The sequence below is a fragment of the Lepidochelys kempii genome, chromosome 1, assembly GCF_965140265.1.
Source record: "Lepidochelys kempii isolate rLepKem1 chromosome 1, rLepKem1.hap2, whole genome shotgun sequence".
In the NCBI taxonomy this organism is placed as follows: domain Eukaryota; kingdom Metazoa; phylum Chordata; order Testudines; family Cheloniidae; genus Lepidochelys; species Lepidochelys kempii.
In genome coordinates, this window is record NC_133256.1 from 39,614,836 (window position 1) to 39,640,353 (window position 25,518).

The 25,518-nt window shown below is 41.7% G+C and overlaps 1 protein-coding gene across 5 annotated transcripts in view; it reads right to left on the bottom strand.

Moving 5' to 3' along the window:
- Positions 1–11,404: 11,404 nt before the first annotated feature.
- LATS2 (large tumor suppressor kinase 2) overlaps positions 11,405–25,518 on the bottom strand; it is a 101,253-nt gene continuing 87,139 nt past the window's right edge. For all 5 annotated transcript variants that reach the window (XM_073339854.1, XM_073339844.1, XM_073339865.1 and 2 more), the window contains 6 exons: positions 24,829–24,961; positions 18,359–19,887; positions 16,152–16,734; positions 15,009–15,191; positions 13,615–13,721; positions 11,405–12,227 (listed from right to left, as the gene is read on the bottom strand). In XM_073339854.1, the coding sequence (XP_073195955.1) occupies positions 11,733–12,227; positions 13,615–13,721; positions 15,009–15,191; positions 16,152–16,734; positions 18,359–19,887; positions 24,829–24,961 (3,030 nt within the window). In that variant the 3' untranslated portion in view covers positions 11,405–11,732. The remainder of the gene's footprint in view (positions 12,228–13,614; positions 13,722–15,008; positions 15,192–16,151; positions 16,735–18,358; positions 19,888–24,828; positions 24,962–25,518) is intronic.

Below are 25,518 nucleotides of genomic sequence, written 5' to 3' on the forward strand. Positions count from 1 at the left end.
AGCTCAGCAGCTGAATTCATACACAAGGTAAAGGAGCCTTTCAGAGTTTCTGTAAGTAGAATTTTTAAAATAATTTAATCATACAGTTAACTTAAATCAATAAAAAAGTTCTAAAGAACATAGAAAGGCTCCTGCCTGCCTCTTGCACTCTCCAGTGCTGCATTTTCTAAGCACTCATTCTCTGGTGATGGTTCCTTCTCTGTGCCAAGAATCTGCCTCAGTCAGGACCTACACGTTATGTTCTTAGTCCTCTGATCTTGTCTATTTTCACCCTCTTGGTGGCTGAGCAAAAGTCACATACCTCCTGCTGACAGGTGGCAGCTATGTCTCATTTTCCCTGTTAGCTATCCATCGCTCAGCTTTAGTTTAGCTCTCCAGACAAATCATTTTTCATCTTCCGCAGGCCACAGATCCCTCTTTAGGTCTGTGAGACTTTCATCCCACAATCCGAGGGGCTTACAACATTCCTTTTAGCCCTTGGGCACAGGAGGAGCAAATTCATTGCATCAAGTAGCTCGCAAATGAGGTGTAGGGTAGCCCATGGCCTCCTCCGATCAAGGCAATCCCAAGACCCTAAACAGTCTGAGGCAGCCATCCACTCCAGCCTCCAGTAGTCCATTTCACTCTCGCCACATCCCTCCCCTCCCCCCCTCCAGTTTTCCTGTCTGCCTGCCTTTTAGGTATCTTTACACAGCCTTTCCAGAGGCTTCTTCCCCAGTTCCACCTCAGTTGGGAACTGCACTACAGGTCCAGGTCTTGGTCAACTCCTCAGTTAAGGTGCTCTCTCTGCCAATGAGAAAAATGGCTATCCTTAATACCACATCCTCTCAGGCCCACAATTTTAGTGGCACCTGGCCTACAAGTCCCAAAATTCCTTTGATTGGGGAAAACTAAGCAGAGGTTAGAAGTGGGATTTCAACTTCTCTTAAAGGGCATCCTGGGACAGGGATCCTCCCTCTGTATTGGACTAACATGCACATTGGTGATTCTAATTTTTCCATATAATTTGACATCTTTAATGGCTCTTCCCTGTTCACAGTGCCTGACTTGATCAAGTAGACTTGCGGCTTTCTCTGAACTTCCTTTTGCTAAATGTCTTGAAGGCAGAAGAGCATTTCTGGGGCAGGAAGTTCATCCTCAAACATAATTCCATCTCTCTCCCCAGCTCAGTCCACCTAGCCACCTCACCTCTTGGTAATTTTAGTGTTCTTTTCAATCCTTTAACTTTCTTTCTCCTCTCCAAGCTCTGTAAATCTTTGTATTACTATTTTTAAAACATTTCTCTCATTCATATTTCTTTGACTTCACATCTGCTAAAATCTTAATTTATGTTTCTACTTAAATGACCTTGGTTCTGGCAGCATGTGTGTACCCCCCCCCCCAAGTATTAAAAAATAACAAACACTCTCTCGCTTTTTCTTTTCCAATTCTAGGAATAAAAGCCTGCATTGATCATAGAGATTGTGCCTATAATATGTACGTGGGGGGAAAAGGGAAGAGAAACATTCTTATTGACAAAGTCAATCTGAAAGAAATCAGTTTTGCTTTTATTCCTGAATCCACTGAGGTTGGTGGTCATTCTTTACACCTCATGTAGTCAACTGCATAGCCTTGGGGTATATCTACAGTACACTATAGAGACTATACCAGCATAGCTAGGTCCTTGTAGCAATGCTGGCTTAACCCCACAGTGTAGACATAGCCAAAATTGACAGAAGGGGTTTTTCCATTGGTGTAGGAACATCACCTCCCTGACTGATGGTAGATGCATCAATGGAAGCATTAGTCCATCGACATAGCTGTGTCTACACTGGGGATTATGTCAGCAGAGCTATGTCTGTCGGGGTGGGTTTTTTTCATACCGCTGACCAACATAGCTATGTCGACTTAACTTTTAAATGAAGACCAAGCCATAGTCCAGGTCCTGTCTCTTACATCCATGATTTTCTCTTACAGGACAATAGTTGCCTAATTCCAGTGTAATGTGGGAAGTTCTGGTCATGAGAAGAAAACTCGTCTCTCAGGTAGCTAGGGCGAAGCCCATGAAGAACTTTACACATCAGGAGAGAGGCCTTGAATTAGACTCTGTTTGATGGAGAGCCAGTGCAGAAAGTGGCACACTGGAGCTATGTGCTCACTGCAACTTGCATTGTTTAGCTGACTGGGTGCTGCAGACTTCACCAGTTGGAGTGATTCCAGGCTGTCTGGTTTCATTCCTAGATGTTATGAGTTGCAGTAATTAAGGCTTGAGGTCATGAGTGTGAGAGTCACAAGTGTCAGGTTCAAGCCTGAAAAGCCAGGACATAGTTTTCTGTCTATCTATTTGTGGAAGTGGGTGTTTTTGGCTGATGTGGATATTTGGCATCCAGTTGCAATGGAGAGTCCAATAGGACTCAATGCTGTAAACAGACAGCAATCTGTGGGGTGTTATGAAGGGAGTGAGTTCCTCAAAGTACTTCATTTCCTACCAGCATCACTAGCCTTGCTTGGGTTCAGCTTCAGTCAGTTAGCTTTAATGCATCTACTAGGCATTGTACTGTTTGCCTGTGGTATTCGGGAGATGTAGAGCTGGGTTTCATCCATGTGTTGCTGGCACTTCAGGCCCACCAGCTCCTCTAATGGTAATACGGCAAAAGAGAAAAGACTTGAATCCAACTTTCAGCGTTGGGTGATGATGCTGGTTGTAGCTTGCAAAAGTTCCCCCAAGCTGCAGAATAAGGGGGGAGCGGGTTGTTGGCCAAGTGCCTCTAGGTTTTGTAGGGTCTGAAAGGCTCTGTCTTCCCCCCCTGCACCTTTGTATGTAGTTAGTTCAGGGCCTAGTTCCCTCCCTGAAATCTCTTCCTGCTTTTCCAAGATGGAGGCCTCACTCCCTTGCATTATGCTCACTGTCTCCCCCCTGCTTCCCGCCCCCGGCCTTAAAACTTGCCAAGCATACAATAGATTTACATCACTAGTTCCTGTAATCTAGCCTGCTGTCTTGTATTATCAAACTCAGTCACTCAATTTTGGGCTACTGTCTCCATGGAAAACAAGGAAGAAATTAAAATGTTATTCTGTTACTTCATACATACCACCATTTGTGTAGCCACCATCAACCAGGCATAGTCAAATGTAGTCATGTAAATCAGCAACCCACACAGTTTCAGTAAACTAAAGCAGATTGCGCACACAGCAGTGTTAAAACTTCCACAACTAAGTATCATACGAAATTGGAATTGCTAAGACATGGAGAGCAGATAAGGTAACTAGAGAGACCATCAGGTGATTGTTATCAATAGAATTACACTGAGAATGAATGTGATCTATTAGATTCAGTTACATTTCAGATATTATTCACGTCTGTTTGCTGTCTGCTGTTTCCATCATCATTAGAACTGGTTAAAGCTCAGAATTTCTGTTTTGTGGGAAATTCAGACATTCAAAATTTCCTTTAGTCATGGATTGCAATGAAAAGTTGAAAAAAAATTTTTTTTAGAAATATCAAAATGACCTTATCGAAGTGGTTCACTTCAACTATAATTTTGACTGTTAAGAAATAAAATATAATATATATATATATAATCATATAATATAAAAGTTGAGATGATAGTCAAAGTGAAGCACTTTGCCCTTTTCAAAACTAAAATATTTTGATATTTTTTCAAGGAAAATGTTGACACAAATCGATGCAGTCCCATGAAATGTTTCACTTTTGCCAAATCAACACTTTATGATGGAAAACTATTCCATCAGGAAATTTCTGGCCAGCTCCAACTATCATCTCTTCCTCTGTCCCACTACTCCCAACTGATGAAACCATGTCCCTCAGACCACCGGATTCAAGGTGCAGGCCAGCAGGAAAGGCCAAGCAAATCCCCTTCTTCCCAAGGCAACAGCATTCAGTTAAGGTGGGATGCAATTCAGATCAAAACAAACTGGATGCATCAGATTTCTTCTCATTTGGGACACACACACACATCCTTCCCAATGGAAATTCAGTTTTTCAGTTAGGGGCCCGAGGGCATGCATTTTGCTGGGAGATATTTGCTTTTATTTAATAAATTCCTTTAATAATAAGCACTTTAGGCAAAGCAATAAATCACATGAATGTAAGAGACTTGTTTAGCAGCCATGACAAGCCACACAGCAAGAAGTTGAATCTAGCTAAAAGCATTACTTGAGCAGTAAAACACATCAATAGGATGCAAACACTGAAGCAGATTTTTCATAGCTATTAGCATGCCATTAATTCAGTATTTTCCATCCATTTCATGCATTGAAAAGAATCTGTTCTTTGGCAATCACCCCAATTAAACAGATAGACCATTTATCTGGGATAATGTGAATTCAACTGCTGTTCTAAAAATAATCCTTTTTCTGCCTTTAGTTAATTTAAGAATCTGGGTTTTGCTGTGGAGGACATCATGAATTATCAACACAATCCTCAATCTGTCCAACAAAAACGATATGTTGGAAAATTGCCACACTATTAGAAGCGTCAGAGACGGATCTGTGGGCTGATACCGCAGCAACTTCACATTTATCATGCAACAAAACATTCAGTATTTCTTTTTTCACGGCCCTTGGGATAGGGACTGTGTGTCTTCTTATATATTTGTACAGTTCCGAGCACAATTCCTGATCTTGATTGAGACATTTGGGTGACATCCCAATACAAATAAATAATAGCAGCACTGTCCACACAGCTAAACCTGTCTTTCAGGCCCTCCATAATGTCATGTCTTGATGATTGTCACTCCTTACTCTTCAGCTGACCCAACACACACGTCACTCCCTTCTGAAACAAAGGAAATGCAGCTGCAACTATCACCTTCCTGTCCATTGCTCTATCATGTCGCCAACCGCGTTCTTTGAACCTCCTCCATTGCCTCCCTGCTTGCCACTCCACCAACCTCAAACTTTACCAAAAATGTAGCATTTTATTGCAGTCTTATCAATACATCAGATTAAAACCTTACTTTGTAAAGTTTTAGAATTATCATAATCAACACTGACTTAAGAAAAAAGTTGACAGCCTAACATTTGTTCCTTAACTGTACAATAGAGCTAAACCAAAAACATGTATATGAAACATTGAACCAAACAGCAAATAATTGAAATAGTTGACACACCAATACACCTGAAACTCATTATCTGCACACACAAGTACTTTTTTACCTTTATTGAACTGATTTAAAAGCACCCTAAAAGATTAAGCATTTACAAGGCAGAGTATTAGTCCAGTTTCAAGTTAAATTGTCCATTTGTCCACTTTCTCTTTTGTTCTGTTATGCTGCATAATTTAAGAAAGGAGACCAGACATTTTTAAAGTTCTTTGGTTTATTTTGATATGAACAAGTTCAGCTTTCCATTTTCACCACATGCCATACGCTGCTTAACAGCCACGAGAGGAAGGCACTGCTTCTATGATCTTACAATAGCACATTTCTTTTCCAGGAAAAACATTTTTACAAGATTTTGTGTGTTAGCTGTTACTCTTCCTGCGTTATCTATTCCTGAGATTATTTCCTGCAGGAAGAATTCAATACTTCTAATTCCAACAATATTTTGGGTAGCTGTTACTATTTTCTGCCAATATTTCTGTCGTTGGGACAGAACCAAATTATATGTTCTAAGTTCCCTTCTCCACTAGAGTTTCTCCAGCACTATATGAGGCAGCTGTATCATAGCCCAGTCTGTAAGGAGTAAAACAGAATCTATGTAAAGTTATTACAGAGTTTCCATCAAATTACAGGCAATAGCACCACTTTTTGTGCAGTTAATTCTGTTCTTCCTCAGCCATTTAAGAGTCAAATGCTTTTCTTCCTCATTTACCTTTAATATTGTTCAAATGATATACACTTCTATAAATTCTACCTGTAATTCTTTTCCACTGAGAAACCGGGAATAAAATTGCTTCTAATAAATTATTGCTCCTTCTTATTGAAAACCTCCACATCTGGCAATATTGGTACAAAGGGAGCTTATGAAGATCCCTTTTGTTCCTGCAACACTGTCACTGCTTGTTATAGATTTGCCACTCTGTAGTAACTCACTATCACATACACTGTTCAGTGCTAGACTACCTTCCCAGTTATTTAGGCCTTCCAGGGTAAAGACTGGAAACTTAGTGACTATTTTACCTGATGTCAACCTTGTGTACTTTTTTGAAATTGAAATCCAAGGCTGAATTCTTGGCCTTATTGAAGTCCATCGGGGTTTTGCTATGTATTTCAATGCAGCCACGATTTCAACCCAAATGTCAAGTGTTGCCATAAATGAAGGATGCTGTTTCAGAATAGATTCCTTATTCTCTCTCTGTGGTAAGGCAAAGGGATATTTTGACTAACCTATCCCTCTCTCTCTTTCCATGTAGCTGTATTTCTTCAATTTGTTGCCCAATAATATGGTTTTAAGTGTGGGAGCCTCTTTGTAGCCAAAGGTAATTCAAACATTTTATTTGAGGCAAGGAGTTTTAAAGGCTCCCAAAAATTAATTACAGTTCTAACTTTTCAAATAAAATATTAGGTATCTTAGTAGAAAATATATAAACCAGAGAACATACAGAAGCCAGTTCATATGTATGGCATGTGTCTAATTTGCCAGCTTGCATACAGTTAATTTGGGGTTCTAGCTTCCTCTGAAATTTTGGTACGAAGGGAGGAAAACTAGCTAGAGAGAGAGGCTAAACAGAAGAGACTGTTGTACAGTTCAGTTCTGCTCTAGGTGAAGTGGGAGTTTGTTTTCCAGTTGCACACTGAGATATATTTAAGATGAATAGCATATTAGTGGTTCCAGTCTTACTTTCTGGGCTAGTTTATCACAAATTGCTCAATTCCCAAGAATCTGTATTTATAGGTAAATCGTTCACCTTCTAAAATAACCAGAGGGGTTCTGCTCAGGACGTTTGACATGGAGTAACCTGTCTAGGCATTTAATGGAGACGAGCCACTGTTACGACTCTTGGACTGCTAATGTTAATTTTCAGTAACTCTTGGAATACTAGGACAGTTCCAGAGGACTGGAAGAATGCTAACGTACCAATATTTTAAAATGGTAAACAGAACGACTGGGGTAATTATAGGCCTCTCGGCCTATAATCCTGGGCAAAATAATGGAAGGATTGATACAGACTTTGATATAATTAATGCCATCAACATGGGTTTATGGAGAATTGATCCTATCAAATTAATTTGATATCTTGTTTGATGAGAACATAAAATTTGGCTGATAAAGGTAATAGTGTTGATGTAACGTACTTAGGTTTCTGCTAGATATTTGGCTTGGTTAACACACAAGATATTAAGAAACTAGAAAATTAAGAAAATACAAAATTAACATGGCACATATTAAATGGATTAAAAACTGACTGACAGGCCTCAGTATAACTAAAACCAGGGTATCATTACTGAGCAAGTGTATTTCTAGTGGGGTCCCACAATGTCTGGTTCTTGGGCTTATACTATTTAACATTTTTATCAAGAACCTGGAAAAAAACGAAATCACCAATAAAATTCACAGATGACACAAGGATTGGTGGAATGGTAAATAATGAAGAGGACAGGCCACTGACATATCAATCTGGTTCACTTGGTGAGCTGGGCAGAAGCAAACAGTACGCATGAATTGACCCTATGTAAAGCTCTACACTGTCAGGCTCGCGGAACTCTATCCTGGAAACCAATGACTTTGAAAAAGACTTGGAAGTTATGGTGGATAATCAGTGGAACATCAGCTCCCAGCACAAAGCTGTGGCCACAAGGGTTAATGCAGTCTTTATATTGTAAACAGGGGGATATCAGCTAGGAATAAGGAGGTTATATTACCCCTGTATTTGGCACTGGTGCAACTGCTTCTGGAATACTGTATTCAGTTCTGGTGTCCACAATTCAAGAAGGATGTTGATAAATTGGAGAGCATTCAGAGAAGAGCCACAAGACTGATTAGAGGATTGTAAAACATGCCTTATAGTGATAGACTCAAGGAGTTCAATCTATTTAGCTTAACCAAAGGTGTTAAGGGGTAACTTGATCACAGTCTAGAAGTGCAACCCCACCCCAGAGCCTGCACCCCCGGCCCAGAGCCCTGACCCCCTCCCACACCCCAACTCCCTGCCCCAGCCCAGAGCCCCTTTCCACACCCCAAACCCCTCATTCCCAGCCCCACCTGCAGCCCTCACCCCCACACACCAAACCTCTGCCCCAGCCATGAGCCCCTCCCATGCCCCAAACCCCTCACCCCCAGCTTTGTAGGGTTGCAGGTATCAACAATTTTCTTCAACTGGGTCCCCAGAAAAAAAGTTTGAAAACCCCTGCCCTAGTTCAAACAGGAATTAATTCAGGGAATTCCTATGGCCTGTGTTATACAGGAGATCAGATGACACGATCACATTGGTTCCTTTTGGCCTTATAATCTATGAAGGCTGCATTAATTTAAAGTAGTAATACACAACAGTAGGAATAATAGGGATAGGTTTTAAGTACCCTGCATTAGTGCCATGAAGTAAGAAAGAAAAACTGTAAACAGTTGCAAAACAGAGGTATTCAATGGTGCTCATGAAAAATAGTCCTTTATTTGAAGGATTACCCTGAGGCACGTTTGCTACACATTGCAATGGCAAAGGTTTGAGAAGAGTCTGACCACAGTTCCTACAATCTTCTCTTTTCTAGTCAATGCATTTTGAAGAGTTCACATTCCAAAGCAGTGTGCAAGAATGAATGTAATATAGCAGCACAACGAGGAAGAGAAATTTAATATTTTAGCATGCGTCTAGTGTACTAGCCTGGAGGGGTCACAATAGGATGGGGCTTTCAGGGATTCTGGTGATAATGAAAATCAAATCCAAAATATGCTACTACTAAAATTTTCTCTCAATCATGTCCCTTCATTTCTATTTTTTATTCTTTCATTCCTACAGTTTCTGCAGACCCAAACCAGGACATCCTACCTACACTAGAGAGGCCAGATCAACAGCACACTCTCAAACAAGGTAAGTGTTCATCCTGGGAGCCATGGTAATGACATCAGCTGCCTTCCCTCCTCCTTCCCCTCCCGAATAAAGGACTTTGGACCAGATTATCTCAACTGTGTCCAGCATCCATTGTGTGCAGCTAAAACGATGGCTGCAAAGAACCACTTGTGGCTTCCAATCCAGGGGCCAGTTTTCCATTGGCCTCCTTATTAGTGTCATTGCTGGTGCTGCTCTACACGATGCCAACTGGCTACAACCACAAGGGACTAGCATGCCAGCTGGGGTTCGCCCTAGTGTAGTGGCACCATGCTCAAACTTTTGCCCCCAACACTAAGGATGGAGAAAGACATGGTCATGGTGGCTTTATGCCAGCTAGTGACTCTCCCATGCCAGGGGACTCCTCAGCTAGGGGCTGAGAGTCTACAGAAGAAACTAGCTGTGAGTGTAGAAAATAAACTGGCCAATGTATATAGAAAGAATCTAAACCAAATGTTGGATCCAGGTTTGAAGAAAGCTGAGATTTGGATCTGAATTTTATGCCTCAACTCCACCACTAACATTACAAACCAGCCCTCATAGCACAAACACACAGAAATGATCATTTCAAGAACACACAATGCAGTTTAGATTTTGATTCAAATTTTTTAATAATAAATTGTGCCAGTAGAAGCTTTCAAAAGCAATGATATATCAATAAATAACAGTTAAATTGAGTTCCTGAGAAAGAACCTACCACATGAAAGAATGTCAGATAGATGTAAATAACAAACAAACAAAAAAGCAGTAATACTGAATCTTACATGGACTGTCACAACACAAGCACTGCATACCTCATAGCACTCCTTTCATACAAATGTAAACAAATACACAATCATTTTTGTTTCGTCCAAACTGATGAATTTATATGTGTTGTTGCTTAGATATCTAAACAATGGATAGGATAGGATATGCTAAAAACATTAAGGAATAATATGTGGAGTAATATACGGAAAAATTCTGAAGCTCCAGATTTAAAATAAAATAAAATAATAATAATAATAAAGCAAAGACACACTGAAGGAGTGTTTTCCTCAATGTTGTTATGTCAATCACTTAAATAGGACTATTACACTAATCTGAATTAAGATTTTTTTTTTGTTTATCTATTTAGTTATATATAATAAAAGTAAATATGTATGGCTTAATTATCTTTAGTATTCCAATATCACTTTGAATAATTCTCACATCTATATATAGAAGAAAAATACATATTTTAACAAAGTTAAGATTTGATATTTCAAAGTATGCCTATCATTTGATAGGAATCAGGGACTGTTGTGTTCCATCACAGCAATATTTCCATTGAAGAGACAACAGGACAGAATAACTTTCTAACAACGCTAACATTTTCAAACCTTAGTGCCTAAGTTAGGTTCCCAAATCCTTATACACCAAAATATAAGTGGCCTGATTTTTTAGAAGTGCTGAGCACCACCAAACCCCACTGACATCAATGTGAGTTGTAGGTGCTCAGTGGCCTATTATAAAGTGAGTCCATTTTTATTTAGGACCCTAAATATGGATTTAGGCACCTAGCTTTAGGCATTAAGGTTTGAAAATGTGGACCTAAGTATTTTAGCCTGGATACTGTGTGTTATGGACAGTGAGTATTAAATGGTGAATTTTTAACTATTGATCACTGTGCTTTGTGTGCTACATGAACGAGCTAGATTTAGACTGTTGCCACAAGGAAACTGTAAATAATGGTTTGCAATTTACTCTTCTTAGGGAGATGTGTGTGCAGATGATACATGTTTACTAAAATTGACCTATTACTTCAAGACCACAAAAATCACTAATCAGTTATAACTTTGCAATTTGTCCAAAATTAATATTGGATACAATCATAAAAGAGAAAATCATCCACACAATACATTATCAACACAGGTTTAAAATGGTCTAATATTAGACCCTCATTAAAAATGGATTCACAGGACCTGCCTGTGAATGGCAAGAAACGGCCATTTCGTATAGAAAAACACTGCTCATGCAACATTCTTCACACAGACACTGAAATCACACCCAAATTGTCACTTACTCACACTTTCTATTACATCCCAACAAGCAGAAAAAAATAAAGCAGCTTTAATAAGGTCATGTCACAAATTTGAAATGCGGAAAATACAAATTAAACAAAAATCATGGTGTGAATAAAATGGCATCTGTAAATTTAGAAAATTAGAGAGCAGTTTTTCTTTTAGTTTCTTAACATTATTGCACAGAGACCTTTCATCACATGTTCTTCAGCTTAATGCATTTTTCCTAAATGTGAAACAATAAGTGCCATGGATAAAATAAAAAACATAGAAAAGAAGAACAGCAGCATGATTTGTCAAAGTTAATCCCTATAATTTAGTAGGAAAAAAAAACTGCTATAAACAAAATAAGTGCTCTTTACTCGTTTAAAAAATAACATTGTTTAAGTCTGTAAATGCTGATCAGAGTAGGGGATGTTGACTTCAAACAAAAAAAGGCCTGGCTAGGATAGGCTGCTGGCCTTGCAGATTTTGGTAAAGACCAGAAATTCAAGTGTAATTATCAACATAGCTATTTACAATGAAACTGACCTGAACTTAGAATGCTCATTTAGGACCTGGTCCTGCAATCTTTTCACTCCCCGACTCACAATGGCCTCAACTGGAGCTATGCCTGAATAAGAACTGCAAGATCAGGTCCTAAATTGTCAGCTAAAGGCCCTCTTCTACTTGTGAATAAGATTATCTGGAGTACTCAGTACAATAATTTACACATATACAGGTTGACAGGCTCCAGTCTGATCCACCACATCTTTGTTTTCTGCATCAGACTTCTCAGACTGGCTAGATTCAATTCCAGAAGGCTTTGGGTATCTAAATGGATATCCATTGTCATCAAAAAACCTTCGGAAAGTAAACTCATAAAAGGCATGCTCTGTGTGTTTACTGTTTGAAGAGGCTAGTGGGTCCCATGTCCTCGTACTGTCCCCACTAGTGTCATTCCAAGGACTTTCTTCTTCAACTGGGTCAAAATTTGAGGTGTCCATTGGATGGCTGATCTTTGGAACATAGGGAGCTGTCTGTCTGCGGATATCAGTGGAGAAGTCTATTGAGTTAAAGAAAGGATGGGCCTTAATATCATCTGCTCCACTTCTTCCAAGTCTATCCTCAGCAGCACAGCAGAGTTTTGTGATCAGATCAGTTGCCTCAGGGCTTAGCTTGATCTGCAAGGGAATGTGCAGCGTGCTCTCCCAGTTTATCACCTGAAGAGGAGAAAGATATTCAACATCATCTTTTAATCTTTTGAACAAAAGCTCTTCATTTGTCAATGCTGATTGAGCTCAAGGTCAGCTCACACCCACAATTTTTACTTTTGAAAGTCAAGAATCCAGTGGTCTGCTGACTGTTTGCAAATATGCTGCTCACTCTGAGCAGTATAGGACAAATATTGAAGAATGGACATGAAAACAACAATAAAGATTTGATCCCGTTTCCTATACAAATATTAGAGAACAGCTGCAAAGCTAAAAGGAAAACAGGATTTTAGTTCTGAAATGTACATACTGAATAGCCTTCACAGGCCAGACTGTAGAGGGCATTCTAAGCAGAAAAAGAAGAGAAAATGTAAATTTAACTTGTTTTTAAAAACAGTTATTCCTGCTCTGCCCCTCTTCCCACTCCGTGAAATTGTTTCTGGCTCACTAAAATATTCCCAGAATACAACACATGCAACCTATGGTATCATTGCGGTCACAGAACTGTGTCTTCTGGGAAGTATTTAGTGAACAAGGAAAGACCACTGCATTACAGACAGGAGAAAAAAGAAATGTAAACAGTGTAAGTGCGAATTTGTTCCTTGCTGAACGCCCCCACAGCCGAGTTTGAATGGATACGCAGCACAGACATTTCTAAGCTAAATTCAGTATTCATTTAGTTTTGCAATTTGCCTTTAGGGAGATGGAGGGAGAGATACCTCCTTCTAATAAAAAGAATTGCAACCACTGCTCAACTTTGGAATACTGCAATTGCAAACTGTGAGGTTATAATGAACATATGATTTTCAATAGCAAAATCCATGGTGAACAGTTTAGGAGAAGTTTCTTCTCTTTACATGTAGAACTTGGAAACAATGTTCCCATGCAGATTACCAGGTTGCTGAATAAAAATCCAGACAGCATTCACCCAAGAGTTGTGTAGTCACAATGTAAAGGAAAGTAAGTATTTGAATTAGGACCTGTCCCATCAAGAGAGAGGAATCCTTCTCCCTCCCCCACTCCATTTTAAAGTGGGAAAAATTTAAGCATTTTAGAAAGGAGTGGCTAAAATGTGATATTCAGCCCCTGGGAGGCTGGAAGGATGATCTTGTGGTTAAGGCACTGGAGTGGTATACAGGGGTTTCATTCCCAGCTCCACAAGTCAGTTACGGCCTGATTGTTTTTTAGTTGCCATTGACTTGGAGGAGATTTGTGATTGCTCAACATCTTTGAAAGTTAGGCCTTTAATCTCTCTTTGCCCTCTCTGTACAATGGGGATAACACTTCCCTATCCCACAGCAGTGGGACGAGGATAAATTAACATCTGTGACGTGCTCAGATACAGGGGAGCCGATAAATAAACATAAGGTCTATTTGGAATTCTGCTTTAACCTACCTTTAGCTGGGTTTCTGTGGGTGTGGGGGCCAGAAAGGGAGGCTGCCCCACTAACATCTCAAAGAGAATCACCCCAACGCTCCACCAGTCACAGAGCTGAGTGTATCCTGAAAGGCAGGCAAAAGACAGTGTCCCACGACCAATAAGAATTTGAGTACAGACATTGTTTCCTCATCCAATTTAAATAATATTGAAAAACACAGCCTATGTTTTCATCTTCTCTCTCACCTTTTCATTCTCCGTAGTGTGATTTGTGACCGAAAATTAAGTTACTCAAAATCCATATCCCTCTGTGCCTTCTGCTGGCTGACCCAAATTCTACTCCTGAAAGCAGAGAAATCCTAATCCTGGCAGCTAGAGATCGTTCTCCATACTTTTAGGTGTGACACTGGTGACTGAGGGCTGACAGGGGGCACATAACTGGACAGAGCAAGGATTTTGCATGCATCGTTCTGGTCCTATCCTGCCATGGAGCACATACTGTTCCTCAGAGGAAAAACAAAACACTTGATGACTGATCTACTACCAAGATTATAGAGAGGTGATGCTGAATTTTAAAATACAGCTCAGGGACACAGCAGGGCTCAGGGGATAGGTGAAAGGACACAATCTTGCACTGGATTCCATGCAAACAGGAGCAATTTACATCAGTCATTTCCTGAGACTACACAGTAAGGTACAAGTTTGAGATTTTAAAGTCAACTAGATGAGTTAGTCATTGATTTCAATGGAAGTTTGTGTGGCTAAATCCTCTAGTGCGTGATGTAAAGTCTACTGAAGCTAATGGAAAGGCGCCCATGGACTCCAATGGACATACGATCAGGCCTCCAGTAAACTTGAAAATCTCAGTTCATAACTATTCAATTTAGAGCTCATGTCAGCACTGCATGGGCATCCACAAAGCACTGGTTAAAGTCCCCAAGCCCTGATCTGATGTTCAGTATAAAACATGAAAGGTTTTTCTTCTTTGGCTGCCCAAAATCCTGGCCAGGAAGAGAGATCCCTAGGACATTATAATTTCCATGCCACAGTCACCAGTCTGAATTAGTCAGCAGATACCCTCTGTTGGCTGCTCATTGCCCTACGTGAATTAGCTAGTGATTTCAGTCCCCTTCCTAGTGCCCAGGTTGGTTATCTGTCTCACAGTATTTATTAGCTGCCTCAGCAGAAAAGCCAAGGACTGAATGGCCTTGGAGGCAGAAGTACCATCTCAACTCTCAAGGTGAATAGTACTGAGGCACATTGGTATGGCAAATGAAGAAATCTGTACTGGTCAACCAGGTGACTTAATGTCCAGGGCTGTCAAACTGACACCCTTCCCCAAAATTATATTTACTTAAAAAAAAAAATCAGCATTCATTTAACCGAACGAAAACAAAATAGAGCTCATCTACCTTTGCGAAGCAGTACTTCAGGAGCTATGTAATTAGGGGTCCCAACTAATGAGTGGGCTAAACATCTCTGATGCTGCTTTTTGGCTCTTTGCTCCAAGGTTTTCAACCTATCTCCACATCTACAGTTGGACACATCATCCCAAAGATCACTGGGCTCCATGCTGTCTTGTCTGATATGGCTCCCTTTCAAACAGAAAAAGGAGGAAATAAAAAAAAGTTTATTATTTATAAAACAATTGTCAACGAATGAGAAAACAGATTACTAAATGGCTAGTTGTGCCAACCAGTATTTCCCCCTCTCTCTCGAACAAACAAGAATAGGTTTAATCTGAAAAATTCTCCATTTTTGGCTAATTTTCCATAATGAGCCCCACTTCTCAGTCCCTTACTAGACCTTTCAGAATCACATCTCCAAGTAAAGACCTGATGGGTGTAATACGATGGGGATATCTGTACAGGCCCTGTTCATTCCTGATCAATGGCATGCATATGATCACGGGGGCCAGGAATACATCAGATGAGTTTCTTTTATGATTAGCTCCTTTTGCCACCAGTAGGGATCCCGCTCCTGAAGCCAGCGAGAACTGGCAATCTATTGCTATCACAGCAGTTTATGATGGGGACATAAACTAGCAGTAGTTGAAAGCATCTGACACACCACGGGTATGTCTTCTCACAGCAAAAAAACCAACATAACGGTGGCAGCAAGTCTCAGAATCCTGGTCTACAGATTTGAGCTTGTAGGGCTCGTGCTACGGCACTAAAAATAGTAGTTTAGACATGCAGGCTTGGGCTGGAGCTTAGACTGTGAAGCCCACCTTGTCCCCAGGCTTTAGAGCCCAAGTCTGAATGATTAATGGCTGTTTTTAGCACCGTGGTGTGAGCCTGAGCCTGAACATCAGGGTTCTGAAACTTGCTGCCATGGGTTTTTTTTTTTTTTTTTTTTGCTGTGTAGACATATCCTTAAATACAGCAAATTTAGCATGAGAGTCACCAAGCCACTGGCTTAGGCCTCTTCACCTTTATCATGTATAAAATGTTCAGTATACTCTAAGCTAGCACATTTGCAGAGACCCCACCACTATTTATTTCAAGGTGAAATAATACAACACGCATCACGAATAGTACACATAAGAACACTACCTTTCTGATAGTATTTTGAATTGTGAGTCCATCTGAATCCAGTACACAGCCCAAAATCAGTCAGTTTGATATGCCCATCAAGGTCTATCAAAATGTTGTCAGGCTTGATATCTCTATGGATAAATCCCATTTTGTGTACGCTCTCTATGGCCAAAGTGAGCTCTGCAATATAAAAACGAGCTAGATGTTCTGGAAAGACCTCCATCCGTATCAGCAAACTCATCATGTCCCCACCAGGGATGTAGTCCATCACAAAGTACAAATTTTCTTTATCTTGGAAAGAGTAATAGAGTTTTACCACCCATTCATTGTCTGCCTCAGCAAGTATATCCCTTTCTGCTTTGACGTGAGCCACCTGGTTACGATTCAGTACATCCTTCTTTCTCAGGGTTTTCATGGCATAGAGGGCATGGGTATCCACTTTGCAGGAAAGGCACACTTCCCCAAAAGCACCAATACCTAGGGTCTTGATTTTTACAAACATAGATTTGTCCATTTTGGCCCTCTTCAGTCTGTTGTAGTTGGACTCCTTTTGGTAGAGAATTTTCCTCATTTGCTCTTGCTCTGCTTCACAAAGGCCAGCCTTTATAAGGAAAAAACAAATCAGAACAGCAAGTATAATTACATTTACAGCCAGAGACTAATCAAACTAGCATTCTGAAAGCATGTGGTTAGGAGAAATTAACCATGAACTAGAAGAGAGACACGTGAATTTGTTTGCTCTCTGTAGATATATTTTTGAAACTCTTGCAATTTCACTGCATCCTGGCCTATCACCTCTATTTTCTGTAAATCTTTGACCACTGCACTGAATCCAGCATTTCCAGAATGACTCACAGGAGTTTATTTTAACAAGACAAGTCCGACCAGGAGATTGTGACTGTTTCTTTCAGACATGGACCTTGCTACTGTGATCCATGCCTTTGTCATCTTGAGACTGTATTACTACTATACATGCCACATGGAATTACACCTTCAATCTACCCAGAAACTTAAGCTGGTGTAAGATACAGCAGTCCACTTATTAAGTGGTGCTTCACGGTGGTAACAAATGTTACCAGCACTCTTATCTGCAAAAGATTTTGGTTGGTTTCTGGGTGGAATTTAAGGTGTTGGTTCCGACCTACAATTCTAAATGGGCTGGGACCTGGCTGCTGAAGAGGATACCTTTCTCCCTGTGCCGTGTTGCCACAGATGTGATCAGCAGAGGCCCTGGAGCTTGATTCCTTTATTATATAAGGGAGGGAGCTGCTGGCACAGCATTCTCTATAAAGGTCCCTTTCTTTTGGAATGCTCTGCCCCCACGGTCCTGAATTCATTGGCTTTCTGGGCACTGTTTAAAAACCCATCTGTTTAAGCAGGCATTGACTGAAGGCTGAGCCAATTGAGAGTGGGATTTCTGTCTGATGGGAAAGTGCAATGTGGGGGCGCTAAGCTGTAGTGTTCAGAACAATGGACATCAAGTGTGCCATAGGGTGGGAGGAAAGGGTGTTGCTGCGGCTTTGGTTGATATTTATTTTGCATCTTGCTTGCCCTGGTGCTTTTAAAACATATGTCAAAGGCTTGCAAAGCTTTGATTTGGAGTCTGTATAAAAGTGAAATCTACAAATAAATAAAAAGAATAGAAGGGGAGATTAAGGGAAACCTGAAGGACAGGTAGGATGAATTGCCAGATTCAAGCCAAAAGAAAGCCTAGTAATAACACTTTAAAAAGTGAGCAGAGGTACACACAGATGTGAAATACAAAGGGAGCATCTACTATTTTCACGTGAAATGATTCTTGCTGTTTTAGAGATTCCTGGGAGTGTGTGCACTGCTGGTGGTTCAATCTAGGGGGAAAACTTTCTTCCTGAAAGTGATTTATATTTTAAAAGTTTAAGCGAGCAGTTCATCTGTTCCTTAATGCAAGGAGAGCATGTGTTTGCATGTGTGTGTAGGAAGGGGAGGAATACTTCCACAGTTTTTATATAAACACAATTATATACCTCCCCTCGCCCCCCATGGGTGCCTTAAATAGGCTTCTAAATACACAGACTCCTAAATAAAAGTGGCCTGGACTTAAGAGGTGCTGATCACCTGGCGCTCCCATGGGATCCTAACTTTAGGCACCTTGGTTTGAACATTTTATTCTTTTTGGTTGATTAATGTTACTTCTATACCAATCTGACCATGATTTGCTTGTATTAAAACAAAAAATAAAGCATTACTTTGGCCATTTCTTGCTCTAGCTGTAACCTTCTGTTGATTTTTTGCTGGTAGGTCTTTAGGACATTCTCCACATGTTGTTCCATGTAGAACTTGAAGGCAAATGGTGAGTAACTCTTAATTCGGGATTCTCTTTTTTCCTCATCTTTACTGTTTTTTCGCACTGGCACAGGAGATGTCTGGATCTGCTTTTTATCCTTGCTTGTTTTTTCCACTTTAGCATTTTTGCTGCTTTTGTCATTCCTTTCGCTATTTTCCTCAGCTTTATTGCACGTTGAATTGGGGACTCCCCGGAGAGTCTGTTCTACACCCAGGCACAAACAGTTTATATCAAATTGCTCAGAGCTACCGGGAAGTAACAGATGCTTAGGATATGGTGGTGGAGGACACCTGGGCTCCTGATTACTGTAATCAACATCTAATTGGTAGGCGTTCGCTCCTCCAACAGGAAGCGGGTGCTGTTCAATGATCTCTAGGCCATCCACAGGTGGGGCTTGTGGAGGTAGCCAGCCAGGGTGTGAAGGCCCCACAGCTGTTTGAGGCTCAGGTCTCATCACTCTCATGCTCTTCACTGGTTGGAGAATGTGAGCAGATGTGACTGCTGTGATGGTATTTGGAGATGTAATTGAAGGATCAGGTTTTCCTGGAGGAACCTGTCTTATAGATACTGGCACTTGCTGCTGCTGGTGGTTGTTAAAGGAGTTAGTTCTGCTTGGCACTGAGGTGTCTGGTCTGAAGGATACATGTTGCCGTGGGGATGTTTCTATCCCTGGGTTTTGTAAAGAATCACGGTGTGATGGTGCTGCCGTTTGCCACTGCTGAACTTGAGGATTATTCATGTCATAGAGGTCCATGTTCAAGCTATTTCTAGATGGAGCTATTAGATTCTGTGGTGGGCTGTCTGAAAAGTCATTAGCAAATGCTGGACCTCTGGCTATCACGTGCATCTGGTGAGAGGAAGGGCTTGTTTGTTTGTGATGCGTATGTATGTACAGACTGGCTGGTGCCTGCTGAAATGCGTGACCAGAGTTATTTTGAACAGTCCCTTTATTTGGAAGATTTGCATATCCTCCCTCCTGCTGCATTTTATTTTGGAAAGATGGACTCCGCTGAACACCATACCCCATAGGTTCCCCCTGCACCAGCATATGCTGCCTGCTGTAATGTGGGCTGTTTGAGCCATGAGTGGCCTGCAGCTGTAAAGCTTGGCTACTGTGATTAGTCACTGGGTAATTAATCACAGGAGAGTCCATATTTGCAGAATATGTTTTTTGTTGATGGTTCCCAGGTGTGCTATGAGAGCCTACTCCTGAAGGTCTTTGTATTGGAGCATTCATGGCCGCAGACTGTGAAGCAGAGAGTAAATAGTCCATGTATGTCCTGGGAACATCACTAAGCATATTTGCACCTTCTGCTCCAAAGCTTGTCCCTTCATAGGCTGTATTACTGATCTGATGATAGGACGGAAAAGATTCATTTGATCCTTCAAAGCTTGGCCTGCGGGCTATGTTATTTGGCACAATACCCTTTCCTTTATAAAAAGACAAAAGAATGTTAGGAAACAATTCATCTGAACAAATTATATTACATAATCCATTCATCTATACACAAACAAATATTTTTGTATTGCACCTGTGTTACCAAAATCATACCAAACTAGATTAAGCTCTCTGACCATTTGAAGTACTAAGTATTATTATTATTAATAAACTGCAGTTCTATAGCACTTCTCACTACATGAATCACCAGTAGTTTTACCAAATCATGAAAATAGAAGTTCAGATATTTTAGTTATGAAATCATCAGCTTGGATTTAAAAGCTGAAACAGTATCAGAGTCATGAATCACAAAGAGCTGGGAGCAGCCGATCTGAGGTCCGGAGAACTTGAAATGCTGCTGTCTAGGGGTGCTGCACCAATGGGAGAAGAGAATACTAACAGGCGAGCAGAATGTCAAACATTATTACCATCACTTATCTGTATTACAACATGGTCCAAATTATGCTAGGTGCAACACACATGAATGCATGTGTATACATGTACATCTACATGCATATAACATATGTGAAGAAGCAACTCCTACCCCACAGCGCTTACATTCAAAACAGTGCACTACCTAATAAAACTGGCCAACATTTCATTATTTTATAAAATTAAGTCTCCTATTATGTGCAGCTGGGTTGGGTGTATTTTGTGTGTGTGTGTGTGTGTGTGTGCACCAGTTATTACTCCTGAGAGCGTTCTGCTCCAAAAAATTAAAAATTCTGCAAACAATATTTTAAAATTCTGCAAATTTTATTTGTCAAATAAATGTGAAGGCTCCAGCATGGCATTGGGGAGCACAGGCCACTGGCTGCACAGAGGTAGGAGATCATCCTGCGGCCTCCCCACCCTTCACCCCGGTACACGGACTCAGCAACGAGGCTGCACCCAACGCTGACACAATGCAAGGACAGGACCTGTCCCAGAAACACCCCGGGACCCTGTCCCTCTGTGCCAGGTGCGGGCAGGCAGGCTCAGCAAGGCAGGATCCAAATGTGGAGGAGCTTACTGTGGGGGGATCCAGGTGTGGGTTAAGAGGGTTCTGTGTTGGGCAATCTGGGTGTTGGCAGCTCAGTGAGGGATCCAGGTGCAAGGGGGATCTGGATGGATAGGGGCTTATTGGGGGGTTCTGTGTGCAACGGTAATGGGACTCTGCAGGGGGGGTCCAGGTGAAGGTGGTTGAGGCTCAGCTGGGGGGTGGGGGAGGACTGGGTGTGCAGGGGAGAGGGACTCAGTGGGGTGGGGATCCAGGTGCAGCTGGTTGGGGCTCGGTAGGCTGGGGATCCAGGTGTGGGTGGCTCATCGGGGTGGTCCAGGTGCGAGGGGAGTGGGGCTTGTCACGGAAGGTTCTGGGTGTGGGGGGGTGAGGCTTGGTGGGAGGGTCTGGGTATGAGGGGGTCTGGATGCACGGGGGTTGGGTGGATGGGAGAGCAGCCCCCTGTACAGTGATCTCTCCCCCTGCAGCTGAGGAGCAATGGGTAAAGGAAGTGTGGGGAAGGGGATGGCAGAGTTTACAGAGCTTCCTACAGCTAGGGGAGAAATCTGGGGGTGGGTCTGACATGGCCCTGGATGCCGTGCTGACCCCAGCGCAGGGTAGGAGCCACCAGCTGGGTCTTCCCCAGTTCCATCCCCTGCCCCACAGTGATTTACCTCTCTGCTGGCTGCCCTGGGCACCCGAAACGTACTGCTGGGGAGGGCTGCATGACCGCTCTTGTGGCTTCCCTGTCAGAAAGTCTTTCTCTGAAGGGAAGCAAAGAAATCTGCGGGGGGACATAACTTGTGCATATGCGCAGTGGCACAGAATTCCCCCAGGAGTAAACAAGTATCCCTTGGAGAAGATGCACAGGGATACATATGGATGTGGGAGCAGAAATCCCCCAGGTAGAAGTGGGGTCATGCTGGTGCAGCACAGCCAGAAGAGTGGCTGGCACTGGCCTGGAAGGGGATGTGGCTTGTGCGGCATTGATGCAGTATATCCACTCAGCATCTCTGCTGGCACAGCACACAGGGAGCACTGGCTGCAAACTGAAGCTGCTTCCCCCTCAGGAACCCTGAAGAAAAGCAACAGGGTGAACATTACTGTCCTCCTTTGGAGATGTGCCTGGGAACTTGCCGGTACAGAGATGTAATTTACATTTCCTGGGACAGTGAAGCTGATCAGTTTGAGGAGCGTTTGGGTCTGTGGAGGTACTAACTACGTGACTCACCAGAAATTATTTTTGCCCACATCCTCCTATCTAGCATGGCAAAATTTGGGTCTGCATATCTTTCATCTGGAAGGGTTTACGTCTTAGTGTATTTTGTAGTGTCTGCTAACTACGGCCATAGAGAACACCGATTCTTTCAGTCTCATCCGCAGCTGATGTCAGATAGGCTCCATTTTGCTCTCAGTTGAATGCTAAAAATGTGCTATCAATTTTAATGTTAAAAGTTAAAACCATATGAAGGAAAAGGAAAAGGATTTGAAAACATAAATGCCATAGACCGTAACTGGGAATCTCTGAAACAAGTGTTTAAACGCTCACACTGGGAATCTAAACCCTTCCAGCAAAGCTTGTATGCCATCTAATCAATTGCAGGAGGCCTACACAACCTAGCATAAGCACTCTAATATGAAACAAATCAAAATGTTTTTCTGGCATGTCAGACAGACACACGCCAATCACAAGCCACCTGAGTTTGGCTTTTTTGAGGATAACAAAGCGAAGGCTTCAACAGAACTTAAAAGAAAAGGACTTTAAATAGTTGCAGTAGTGATTTGATCCTGAAATCTCCACAGTCTGGCATTCTGTTTAAATGAGACCAGGATGTGATCAGGAAGTAAAAGCAAAAGAAAATGAAAAACAGCTGGGTAACTAGAACCTTTAGGCAGGAAAGATTGCAAGAACAGGGTTTCGAAAATATGAACTGACCTACCAAAAGGAATATGTGCATTCAGGGGATAAGGATTTTAATATATTTGAAAGAAAAAACCCACCACCCTACACATAAGGCAAAACATGGTTATTAAATAATTCTGTCAATATTATTTTAAATTCTTCCTAATGCTTATCTGAGGCCCTGTCTACACATGCCTTATGCCCAAGTCCAAAAAAGGAGAGACGAACCCTGGCAATTACCATTCCGTTTGCCAGATTATCATCTCCCATACAAAACACCTGGAAGGGGGCCTGGAATACAAAATCTCTGCAAGTACCCTGTATCCCCCTCACTCCCATACATTGTCCCACTGGAAGTGCAGGATTTATAGAAATCAGCAAGGCCCATCCCCACACATGGCAGAACCCAGAGCCATATATCATCACACAAGAAGCTCCTCCTTACCCCACTTCCTCATAGCGGCTACCAGGGACAGCACTCTATCACCCGCAACAGGAGAAATGGCTTTGTCCCCAGCTCTTCCAAGTAACCTCCAAGGGCCTTTCCCTTCCCCGCAGCTTTCCCTCTTCCCAGCCACTCCTCATTAGACTTGCCCAGTCTTAACACCCTCCCCAGCACAGACCCTGGACTGCAGAGTGCCCTTACTGGGATCTGGAGTGGGGAGGGATGGTGAGTGAAGTTACTGCATTAAGCTAAATCAGTTTAAGTGCTACACTAGGGGGTTGTGCCACTGTAACAAAACCGATTTTAACTTGATTTTGTTAATTAGTTAGGTACAAGTTTTCCAATACAGACAAGACCTTAGAACGTTATATGTTACCCACGACATTCTGGCCAGAGGAGAGGCCAACCCAAGGTTATTGCTGAGCACAACCCACTTCTCTTCCCCCATGCTGGTAATGACAATGCTATCTGATCCCATAGATCGAGCTACTTAGATCAGTGGTTCTCAACCTTTCCAGACTCCTGTACCCCTGTCAGGAGTCGGATTTGTCTTGCGTACCTCCAAGTTTCACCTCACTTTAAAAACTACTTGCTTACAAAATCAGACATAAAAATACAAAAGTGTCACAGCACGCTATTACTGGACAATTGCTGACTTTTCATTTTGTCTGTATGAAATGTTAGTTTGTACTGACTTTGCTAGTGCTTTTTATGTAGTCTGTTGTAAAACTAGGCAACTATCTAGATCAGTTGATGTACCCCCAGGGCTACACGTACCCCTGGTTGAGAACCACTCGGCAGAGTTTTACCGACATAGCTATGTTGGTTAGCAATGTGAAAAAAATCACCCCTGCAGCAGACACGTAATTATGTTGGCAAACCCCTGATGTAGACACACTTGTGCCACCAGAAGAGTGCTTTGGTAGGCATAGCTAATGTCATTCAGGGAGCCTCCCTTCTGGTGGCACAGGTGTGTCTACACCAGGTGTTTGCCAACATAATTACGTGTCTGCTGCAGAGGTGATTTTTTTCACACTGCTAGCCAACATAGCTATGTCGGTAAAACTCTGTCAAGCAGAGTAAGCCTAGGAGTAGGAGGTGATTTTACCTCTGTAAATTAGGCATAAATTTTTAACAGTGAGAGTGATTAATCACTGGAATAAACTACCAAGGGAGTCAAACAAGTTACTGTGCTCAATACAGGGGTATCTGGGTGAAAGTTAATGGCCTGTGACATACAGGAGGTCTGAGCAGATGATCTAATGGTCCCTTCATGGATTCAACAGAATTGAAGGCCAGAAGTTGCTGGGAATTTCCAGTCTGCAAGACCAGACTCCTGTTGAATCTAGGGACCTTGCCACAGAAAGTACGTCCAGTTTGCTGTGGCGCATGCAGGGCCTCGCCCTCTTTCGCCTTAAAGTGGACTCTCAGAATAGGGTTGAGGCACACTGGCAGGACTGAGTGGAGAAGCTGGTATTGTTGTTCCTATGAACAGAAAACTCCTGCCCACTACGGTCAATTCAGCTCTTTTCACCCACTACAAATTCAATTGAAAAATAAATACATTGCAAGAAAGAGGGGTATAATTTAAAGGAAACTTTTCTTACCTGGCGAGGTCTGTTTAATCACACGTACTATCTGTTCATTTCTAGGATCCAGATAGCCCATCTTACTAATGTACTCCAAAGCTGCTTCAATGCTTCTGCTGCCTGTCTGCTTCAGAGCTCGTACAGCCATCTCCTAAATAAAATTAAAAGCAGAGGAAGAGGTAAAGCATACAGTCAGACAAAAATCAAGAATGATCTCTTAGTTTAGGGATCAACAGGACTTTTTATATTTAAAAAAATATATTATACAATTCATACCAAATCAGGCTGATTACAACCAAAATCAAAATATCTGTGAGAGTTAAGTGACTTTTGTTTTGTTTTTTTAAATACTCAAACTCTGACAAGGTATTGGATACTCCACTTCCAGAATGCATTTTTCTGTGGTATGCCAAATGACAGCTAAAAATTCTGGTAGCTACAGGTCTTTAATATTATTTTCTCATTTGCTATAGTTCTACATTAGTGTAAATTTTAAAAAGGTAATTCAAATGTTGCTGCTATTCAAAACAAACTCGTATAAACAACACAGGAAACAAGAATCATACACATATCTTAGGAAAATTCAAGTAAAACTCATCAGACATGTTGGCACAGGTACTGTTTCAATAGCAAACCCTGCTAAAAAGCCTGGAGGTTCATTTAGGATAAACATTGTCCATCCACCATATCCTGTAAGTTCACCCCCCC